Source organism: Lepidochelys kempii, chromosome 12 (assembly GCF_965140265.1).
Source record: "Lepidochelys kempii isolate rLepKem1 chromosome 12, rLepKem1.hap2, whole genome shotgun sequence".
Lineage (NCBI taxonomy): Eukaryota > Metazoa > Chordata > Testudines > Cheloniidae > Lepidochelys > Lepidochelys kempii.
Window position 1 is genome coordinate 40,685,220 of NC_133267.1, and position 10,362 is coordinate 40,695,581.

General features: G+C 50.4%; 1 protein-coding gene across 1 annotated transcript in view; it reads left to right on the forward strand.

Annotated features, from left to right (window-relative positions):
* Positions 1-10,362, forward strand: part of SNTB2 (syntrophin beta 2) — a 48,112-nt gene extending 37,750 nt beyond the window's left edge. Inside the window, 3 exon segments of the mRNA XM_073308318.1 lie at positions 1,733-1,926; positions 6,478-6,662; positions 7,387-10,362. Of these exon segments, the coding sequence (XP_073164419.1) occupies positions 1,733-1,926; positions 6,478-6,662; positions 7,387-7,479 (472 nt within the window). The 3' untranslated portion in view covers positions 7,480-10,362.

Here is a 10,362-nt window from a genome sequence, read left to right on the forward strand (position 1 = left end):
TCCTCACCTGGCTGCTGGGGCTAGGGTTGCCAACTGTCTAACCACACAAGCCCAAACACCCTTGCCCCGCTCCGGGGCCCCACCCTGCTCACTCCATCCCTCCTCCCTTCGTTGCTTGCTTTCCCCCACCCTCACTCAGTTTCACTGGGCTGCGGGAGAGGGTGGTGGTGGTGTGGGCTCTGGAGTCCAAGCCAAGCTTTAGCCTTCTATCTGGAGACCTCGGTGTCATTACTCCCCTGCTAACTCCTTCCATGATAAGCTATGGGGCAGGATGCATATGCGTTCTCCTCCCAGGCCCACGCTTGTTGCCAGTCCCACAAGTGAAAGGGAGTGGGGCATGGTGTGCTGACAAGCCTGTATTTTAGACAGCCTTTACAGCCTCCAAAACAAGAGTGTTTTGTTATTGTTGGAGCAGGGAGTGCAGCTGCTGTGATCAGAGCAGGGGTCCCCTGACATGGGAGGGGCTGCAGGCTCTCGGCATGGTGAGATGTCTGCCTGCATCTTGTGTTGGGCTTCTTGAGTGCTGGAAGGGGGCTCTTGGCTACTTACCTTTTCATTTCTAGCCCCATCTCCCTGTGAGTCGTCCTGGCTGTGCTACTTTGCTAGCAGCCTGAGTCCAGCCTTGCTGGGAGCTGGAGGTGCTGTCATGCTGCCAGAGAAAAGGTTCCGCCTGCCTGAGCAGGCTCCATGGTGCCTTGGTGTCATGTTCATATCCCGTGCTCAAGCCTCCCGGTGACACCCATAGGGGCATGTGCAGCTCCTGCCGCTGGATCAGTTCATGTTCCCTGCCAAGCCTTCGGCAGCCAGAACCATAGGAGGAAACATTCCTCTAGTCTGAGCGTTTCTGTAACATCTGGCTTGAGGCCTCCTGGAACAGGCTGATCCCTGCTTGGCATCTGCAGATGCAGGGCGTCTTGCCCATTGTCCCATGTCGCTGCTCAGTTTGTCACCTGTCACCTCCACAGGGCTGGTTCCAGGCAGCCCTTGGCTGCACCAGCTGGGAGGACGGAGGGGAGCTAGCTGCATCTCTAGAGTGCATCTGCCCAGAGAACCCCCAGCCCTAAGCACTAAGGAGTGTGCCTTTGCCAGCCTGCTGCTCATGTAAGGGGAGGGCAGTTTAAATAGCGTGTTAATTGTGTTACTGCCCTCCTCCCCTGGGCACTGCCTCCTAAACAGAGAATTCAGTCCTCGGCTGTCTAATGTGCCTCACTCAGTCTGGGAGCAGCGTCTCCCTAGTGTGCTCTGACCTTCTCCATTACTGCCTGGCTGCCTCTCTGGTGGACAGATTTCTGAGGCGCCCCTCGGTACATCGACAGAGAGGAGGCTGTGTGTGATGGGAGGCGGCAAGGGATCAAGCTGGGAGTGGCTGTTGGTTGGTGCTCAGTTTTTCACCCGTGACGCATGACTGGATGTTGGATGTGTGCATCGTGGAAAGGCGAGTGTTGTGTGACCCATGCATGTGGCTTCCCCAGGTCACTGTCCAGGAGCAAGTTGGCTCAAACAGTGGCTTAGGAGCATCATAAGTCTCAGTTCAGCCACGCACCAGCCAATAAATCTGTATGAATGAACAAAAGCAGCCACTTCCCACGGAGATCTCCCTCCCTGCCCTGTGATGGAGGGTCATTAATGAAGCACAGCTTGCTCCTGCCACGATGGGAAGCAGCAGTATCCCTGCACGATGTGTCCCTCTTCTCTGAGTAACATCCCTCTTGCTCTCCCATGTGATCCGCAGGCTGGTTCACTCTGGCTCCGGACGCAGATCACCTCCGGGATCCGAGCTCACCTTTGCAACAAGGACAGGCTCTCGCCAGGGCATTGAAATGCACGTTTTCAGGGTGGAGACGCATCGGGACCTCTCCTCCTGGACCAGGATGCTAGTTCAGGGCTGCCATGCTGCTGCGGAGCTGATAAAGGAGGTGTCATTAGGTATGCTGGCTGGTATCTTGTTTCGGGGAGCAGTTACTATCTGTCTGGAACCCCACTTCTCCCTCCTGAGTTGCTCAACTGCCAAGAAATCAGTTGATCACCTACCCTCTGGGCTGGAGTCCCAGCAGCTCTCCCTAGCTGAGCAGAGTCAGACCTGTGAGGGCGTGGATAGGGGGCCGCTTAGCATTCACAAACACGCAAGAGAGAGCTGTGGGACATGGTTTGGAATTAAGACTCAGAGGGACCCAAGAAAAGTAAGCGTAGGAAACTTAACACTGAGGTGCTCAGCCTATTCAGGCTAAACGGCATGCCTGGAGTCTCAGCTCGCTGACTGCGCTTCTGGTGGAGATAGTGACACAGGAGGTCATGGTGGGGCCACGTGGCCCCACCGAGCTCTGGGTTTTGGGTGAGAGATGTTTTCTGCTATAACTGAGGGACTCTTGCTAGTCTCTAACAAAGCCCAGGTACTGTCGGAGCGAATCCCTTGCCCTTCTCTACTTCTTTCCGTAGGAAGATCCGAGTGCTTTCATGTGCTCAGAGATGGCCAAGTGTCCCACTGGAGCTGAGGCTAGTGGGAGGTGATGGTGATAGTGCAGTGAAACTGGAAGGTTGATTAAAGTTCGCACCTAATTGGTTGGTGGAGCAGCCTAATCAAAAGGAAGCCAATTATCTCTCGGCCCCTGGTGGTGCACAACACACCTTCATTGCCTCAGCACTTCCAGGTGTGTGCTGGTTTCCTGAGTTATATGGAATGTGTGGCTCTCTTGATAGGCAGACAAGCCTGAGTGGAAAGTTTTATCCGTCTGGATGCTGGCCATTAGTCCATCTCCTCAGCGTAAGGACAACGTCATTAATATCCGGAGGTGCCGTGACTACAGTGTGATTGGCAGAATCTGTGATTCTGAGACATGCTTCTGGCATGCAGCTGGAGCTGAGCACTGGGAAAGCCAGCTTTGTTCCTGTATTCTGAACACTTGAGGCTGCCTATAAATTTGAGAACAGAGAGGAGCTGGGCAGTACGGCCCTGGGCGCAGGAAATCAGTCCAGCCAGTGTGGGTGTGAATTGGCATGTCCCTGCAGAGTCATTCTCTGCCTCCTCCCACAAGTGCCACAAGTGCCACAAGTGGTGCCACAAGTGCCACAAGTACAGTGGGGTGGGAGGAGGTATTTTTTCATATTCTCTGTGTATAAATAAAGCCTGCTGCAGTTTCCACGACATGCATCCGATGAAGTGAGCTGTAGCTCACGAAAGCTCATGCTCAAATAAATTGGTTAGTCTCTAAGGTGCCACAAGTCCTCCTTTTCTTTTTGCGAATACAGACTAACCCGGCTGTTACTCTGAAACCTATGGCTTAAAAGCTCCCTCTAGTGTTCTGAAGAGAATAGCACACATTCTACAAGTCCTTCCACCTTTTGAAGGCTTTAATTGTTGTGGTTTTTGTCTTGTTTTTTTCATGTAAAAACTGCGTTATTGGTTGCTGTTAACATGTGAGAGTAAATATTGATCCCAAACATGAAATCAACCGTTTATGAAAAGGACAAGCAAGATCCCCGAAGAATTATGTGAAATTGGATAAAGAGATATTAATTAAGGACGCATCTTGTAAACTGGAATCATTTCACTGTCTTGGGCATTGCAGCTTCAAACAGCGTAGCATGTTCCAAAAACCGTTAGAGCCATGGCGGTTCTATACAGCAAACCATCTGCTAGTCCACCCTTAAGATGCCCTGGCATTCTATTCTCCTCCTGAAAAAGCTTCTGCTTCTCTGGAACTGTGTTCGCAACTTGTCTGCGTGAAGCAGTGCTTATGGTCCTCTGGGAAATTTGCTGACGAACCAGCAGGTTCCGCAGCATCTTGGCCCTGGTCCCTTTGCTGAGCCTCTTGCTTGCCACGGTCAACTTACTGGGAAGCACTAAAATGAGGTGGCAGGCCAGCTTTCATCCTGCTGCAATAGCAGCTTAATTGCTGCAAGGAGAATAGATTTTTATCGAAACTGTTAGAGTTTTATTTGTTAACGCAAAGGCCTGCAGATAGTTAGGAGAAAAGCGGTTTTGTGAAGTCAGGTCCCGCTCTAACATTAGGGCCTGAGAAAGGCTCACATTCTATCAGGAGTCCTCCAGCAAAGATTGGAGAGCCACACTAGCATGACTAACAGTAAAAGACCAGCAGAAAAAAACAACTTTTAAAAATGCTTTCAGGGCGTCTTTATACATCCCAAACCTACGTCTTGTCCTTTGGAGGTTCCCCTTGATAGGAGAGTTCAGAATAGGTTAATGGTGTCTCTGATCCCTGATCATTACTGTGAGCTCTTTGTGTCCACAGTGAGCAGAGAAACCCCAGAAAGCTCTCTTTTCATGTTTAAGTATTGGATGAGATGGGTTTCTGAAAGGGACTGGAGAGCGGAAGGCAGGCCTAGACTGACAGGCTAAGCCACCGCCCTGTGCATTCTTGGTGAGTTAGTTCATCCTATGTTCCCCACCCGCCCCTCTCGCTGCCAGGCTGTGAAGGCACAAACTGAGCAATCCTGCTCTTCCTGGGCGCAGATCCTGTGTCATGCTGGTGTCTCAAGGAAGTTCCAGGTTGAGCTGTCACAGGACACAGCCAGAGTGGCTCTGACAGACAAACCATCCCAGTCTCCAGCAGGACATTAGTCTTCATGCATCCATCTAGTTACATGATTGAGATCCCAGGCTTTCTGCTTTTCTGAGATGCTTCCTCTGCTAGTGTCATCACCATGCTGCTGCTTTAACTTTCCAGAGGTATTTCTTCCCTTGGTGACATCTACCAGTCTCTGCTCCTGGTTTTTAGCTGTACCAGGCAACATTATCCCTGTCCCAGAGACTTGTCCATTCAACCCCGTCTGGTCCCCAGTCTCTTCCCTTTTTCTATGCAGTGGTTCCATTTGTGTGCTCTCTGGGCAGTCGGCAGCATGGTGAATTTCCCAGCTCCTGGCTCCGCAAAGGGGACTGCCAGTCTCATCCCAGGAGTTAGGAAACACCCTGGTGTCCCTTGGTGATGCTTTTGTAGGTTAGATGCACAATTGCTTTTGTAGGCTAGGTGCACAATTGTGTAGTGAAGGTGAAGAATTTCCACTTGATCAGCTAAACAGTAATAAGTCACCAGGACCAGATGGTATTCACCCAAGAGTTCTGAAGGAACTCAAATGTGAAATTGCAGAACTAACTGTAGTTGGTAACCTATCATTGAAATTAGCTTCTGTACCAAATGACTGGAGGATAGATAATGTGATGCCAATTTTTAAAAAGGGCTCCAGAGATTACCCCGGCAACTACAGGCCAATAAGCCTGACTTCAGTACTGGGCAAACTGGTTGAAACTATAGTAAAGAACAAAATTGTCAGACACATAGATGAACGTAATTTGTTGGGGGAAGAGTCAACATGGTTTTTGTAAAGGGAAATCATGCCTCACCAGTCTACTAGAATTCTCTGAGGGGGAGTCAACAAGCATGTAGATAAGGGTGATCCAGTGGATATAGTATATTTAGATTTTCAGAAAGCCTTAGTCAAGGTCCCTCACCAAAGGCTCTTAAGCAAAGTAAGCTGTCATGGGATAAGAGGGAAGGTCCTCTAATGGATTGGTAACTGGTTAAAAGATGATCAGTTTTCAGAATGGAGAGAGGGAAATAGTGATGTCCCCCAGGGTTCTATACTGGGGCCCAGTCCTATTTAACGTATTCATAAATGATCTGGAAAAAGGGGTAAACAGTGAGGTGGCAAAATTTGCAGATGGTACAAAACTACTCAAGATAAGTCCCAGGCAGACTGCGAAGAGCTACAGAAGGATCTCTCAAAACTGGGTGACTGGGCAACAAAATGGCTGATGAAATTCTATGTTGATAAATGCAAAGTAATGCACATTGGAAAACATAATCCCAACTATGCATACAAAATGAGGAGAGATTAATAAGACTGGGACTTTTCAGCTTGGGAAAAAAGATGACTAGGGGAATATGATCAAGGTCTATAAAATCATGCCTGGAGAAAGTGAATAAGGAAGTGTTGTTTACTCCTTCTCATAATACATGAACTAGGGGTTACCAAATTAAATTAATAGGCAGCACAGGTTTAAAACAAACAGAAGGAAGTATTTTTTTCACACAACATAGTCAGCCTGTGGAACTCCTTTCCAGAGGATGTTGTGAAGGCCAAGACTATAACAGGGTTCAAAGAAGAACTAGATAAGTTCATGTAGGATAGATCCATCAATGGCTATTAGCCAGGATGGGCAGGGAGGTTGTCCCTTGCCTCTGTTTGCCAGAAGCGGGGATTGGGCGACAGTGGATAGATCACTTGATGATTACCTGTTCCTCTGGGGCACCTGGCATTGGCCACTGTTGGAAGACAGGGTACTGGGCTAGATAGACCTTTGGTCTGACCCAGTATGGCCGTTCTTATGTTCTTAATGTTGGGACAGTGTCCAGCGCAGCGGTTGCGGGCTCTGTCTTTGCAGTGGTGGGGAAAGGCTTGGGGGCATGTTCTCTGAGCTGGCTGGCTGCTCCTGAAGTTCTGTGCTCTGTTTATGTGCAGGCTGCACATTGAATGGCCAGGAGGTGAAGCTCACAGTCCATTATGAAAATGGATTCACACTCTCCAGGGAGGAAGCATGCTCCACCCACACCCTGTTCCTCTACCCCTTTGAGAAGCTCAGAGTTTCTGCAGATGATGGCATCAGGAACCTCTACTTGGATTTTGGTGGTCCTGAGGGGGAGCTGGTGAGAACGGGGCTGGGGATGCAGCATGATGCTGTATTTTGTGGGGTGGGAAGGATTCGGGTTTGTCCATTGTCAAACTACTGTGTGACTTGAGTTAATTTCAGGTGCTCAAAACCTGTCTCAGCTGTCTCTCCCTTCCAGACACTCCCATCCCACCCCCTATGGCCCTCACCTCCATGAGCTGAACTCTTACAGAGCCTGAGAGAGCTGCCCTGGGAGATTCCACTCTCACAAGGCTGGGTACCATTGGGCCAAAGGATCCCTGCCTGCTTAGACATACTGGGAGAGCCAGTCCTTCCCAAACCATGCTGGTGGCTGATCATTACTGTGCAGACACGTCACTCCCAGATCCCAAGGGGCAGGTGGATTGGTAGTCTGTTGCTTGTTGAAACCAGACTGAGCAGTGCAGCCTCAATGGTGATTACAGGCCCTCTGTGCTTTGGGCCCAGCTTTTCCAACCCCTTGGGAATTGGGGGTGTGGGGATTGGCGGTTCCCAGGGGGCAAGCTCAGCTCAGGGTCTGCTCTTCCCTGCTGTGTGAGAAGCTCTTTGTAACCATTAGTCTCTGTTGTTGAGTGGGAGCTGAACACCTTGCCAGTGAGCACCCAGGCTGCTGTCTCTGTCTTGGGGTGGTCTGCTTGCAATCTGTATAGTGTCTCTTCTGCCCCAAGGATAGCCCTGTGCTATGTGTGGGACTGACGGAGTCTCTTGTGCTTTCTCTCCAGACCCTGGACCTGCACTCCTGTCCCAAACCCATTGTTTTTGTGTTGCATACTTTCTTGTCAGCCAAAGTCACCCGTATGGGACTGCTTGTGTAAGAGGTGACGGGTCCCAACAGTTCTGAACAACATATCTACTGTCCCAGCAGCAAAAAAGCACAAAAGACCCTAGTTTGTGGTGTCCTCCTGCAGTACCAGTGCCTTGACAAAGACTGACTCATGTCAGAACCATGACGGTGTGGAAGGAAGCTCCTGCCCTTCTTAGAGCCATAGCCAGAAATTCCAGCCTCTCCACAATCCCCTGGAATAACTGCTCTACCTGACTAGATGATGCCTAGGCCAGGCTGCAGCTGGTAGCTGAATACTGAGATCTGGGGAGACACAGTTCTGGCATTCTCCCTTTCCAGCCACTTCCTGGCTGTTGGCAATTTCAGAGACTTTTCTTCCTGACACCCCTGGGATTTGATTGTCACCCCGAAGGCTCGACGTAAAGCCCAGCACCCGGCACTCATCTGCTGCAAGAAGAGAGCCGTTGTCATGGGGCCGTGAGCGGGGGAGCTGGTTAGGGTAGGAACTATAGCCAATCCGTATGAAGTCATTTTTATTGCTTACCAAATGTGCCTTCGGCTGAAGGTGGGTGGTGCTTTACTGGAGATGGGGATGAGGAGACTGGGAGTTCAGTGCTGTTCGCTCTGGAAGAGTGCTCCATGAGCCCCTGCTCTCAGCTCGTTTCAAACTGCCTGGTCTCCTCTGGAGAGAAGTGAGTCATTACAAAGATGGACTTGCGGCTGTGTGGCAGCTCTCACAGGATCGTTTGGTGAGGATTCCTCGTGGTGGGAGGGGGACTCTTCTGAGAGCTGGTGAATCCCTGCCTCTTCCTTTTGCAGTTGATAAATATTGGGGGACGGTATGCAGTATGTAGCCCCTTCCCCTGGGCTTCTGACCCTAGTCACTGAGTCAGAGATGGGAACTCTGAAGGACTGATCCAGCTCCCTCTGTTGCCACAAAGCCACCTTCCCAGAGGTCCTTGGTAAGGAAGAGGCCTGCCCTTCTCACTAGCCAGTGGGTTTAGATCCCCCTTGCTGAGTGGGGATGGATAATCAGGGAGATTTCAGTCGCTTTTCTGACTTCCTTTGGGCACCTGGTAACATCCTGAATACAGAGCACTTAGATGGTGCTTTTCATTGATGCTTCTTACCGAGGCCCCCGGTAGTCAAATGCGACAGGACAGATGCCACTTGGCTGGATCAGTAGCACAGAAAAGCCAGCTGGCTGCGTGTTCTGAAATGAGCTGGAATGCATAAAGCAGCTGATGCCCATATAGTGATGCACACAGCATCTGGGCCTGGCAACTTTCTTCTGAGACCCTAGCAGCATCCTCTCTCCTTTCCTGGTGCTGGGCTGCCTGTCTCCCTCAGCCTGTGCTAAGCCCATGTGCCCAGGTGTGTGGGCTGCAGAGAGGTGGGTGACAGGGGCCTGTGACTTTGAAATACCTGGGAGACCAGGTCAGGGGACAGTATCTTTTATTGGACCTACTTCTGTCAGTGAGAGGGACCAGCTTTCGAGCCTCACAGCTGTGTGAATGCTTGCAATACCTGTCGTTGGCACAGCCTATCCCATTCCTAAAGAAGCTCTTCTGAAGCATCTGCAGGGCTGAGGGGAGGCAGCTCATCCACCAGAGGCAGGGAAATTGCAGTGCTTCCTTCACTGTGGTGGCAGTATTTTAACACAGGGCTTTTGGAAGCCCCCTCCCAGCACATCACTGACCTCTTCCCAACAGGACTCAGGGCACCTGGCAATGCAGCCTGGCTCAAAACTCTGAGAAACAGATTTCACTGTGTAACCCAGACCTTCAGCGGGGCCTGCACCCGCCAGCTCTCTTCCTAGATTCCTGTTTTCTCTCATGCTTGGGAAGAGCTGGGACACGCAGAGATGGGGGGCAGGGACTCCAGGAGCTCCACTGTATGCACACGACAGGTGGCTTAGACCGTCCTTTGAGGCTCTGCCTGCTTCCTTGGAGCTTCTCTAGCACTCACGGTTGTGAGCATTCGATTCCTAGTGTAGGTTGCTCAGGATTAACTCCTGGGATTCAGCTTGTCAAGTTACCAGTGTGCTGAGCTCTCCAAGACTGGCCAGAGCCTTGTGGGACACTCACTCCATCTGCAGGCCGGTACGGTAGCCCTTCTACAGACCATCTCCTTAGTGGCACAGATCAACTGCTTGACTTAAGGTGAGAATTCACAGCACAAAACATTTGAAGATGAACCCGAGAGGATGCCTCCTCGAGCCCGGCCTTCTCCAGAACGGGCTCGCAGTGTGTGAAGCAGTGATCCTGGAGGGCACGCTTCCTTTAAGTGAGGGGTGAAGCAAAGCTGATTTGACCAGAGTGTCCTGCCAGCGCAGCAGCCTGCTGAAACCCTAGGGAGGGAGTGTTGTTCACAGGCCCCTCACAACCATGTGGCCTATGCCCGATGCCTAGCAGCTCATTTCCAAATGCTGTTTTAGGAACCAACAAAAAACAATTAATTTGAAACATGTTTGTTTAAACAACAAATCATGCCAGGTTATAAAATACTTAGAATAGTGTCTTAGCTGATTGGAGTTTATGGAGTGAATATAAGGTAAATATAAAGTGTAAGTTCCCGCACAGTTCTGGTTTGGATAGGTTTGTGTTCACCCAACAGACTGTTATCCGTTCTGTGGACCAACCTGAAGAGCTGTCATTTCCACGCAAGGCCGTTAAGCTCTTCAATCTATTTTATCTGCTCTTAAAGTGGATATTTTAGCTCTAGTATGGTTGGGGTTTGTCCCATCAGTACAGCGAGTGCTGGAAAGCACAGAGTCTGCATGCTGAAAAATCTGCTGCAGGGACAGTAAACTGAAGCCTCAGTTTCTTAGCCAACCCATAAAGAAATATTCAACTCCACAAGGTGATGAAGCTGTTACTCTGAAACTAGTCTAACATGGTAACGGCCGTGTTAG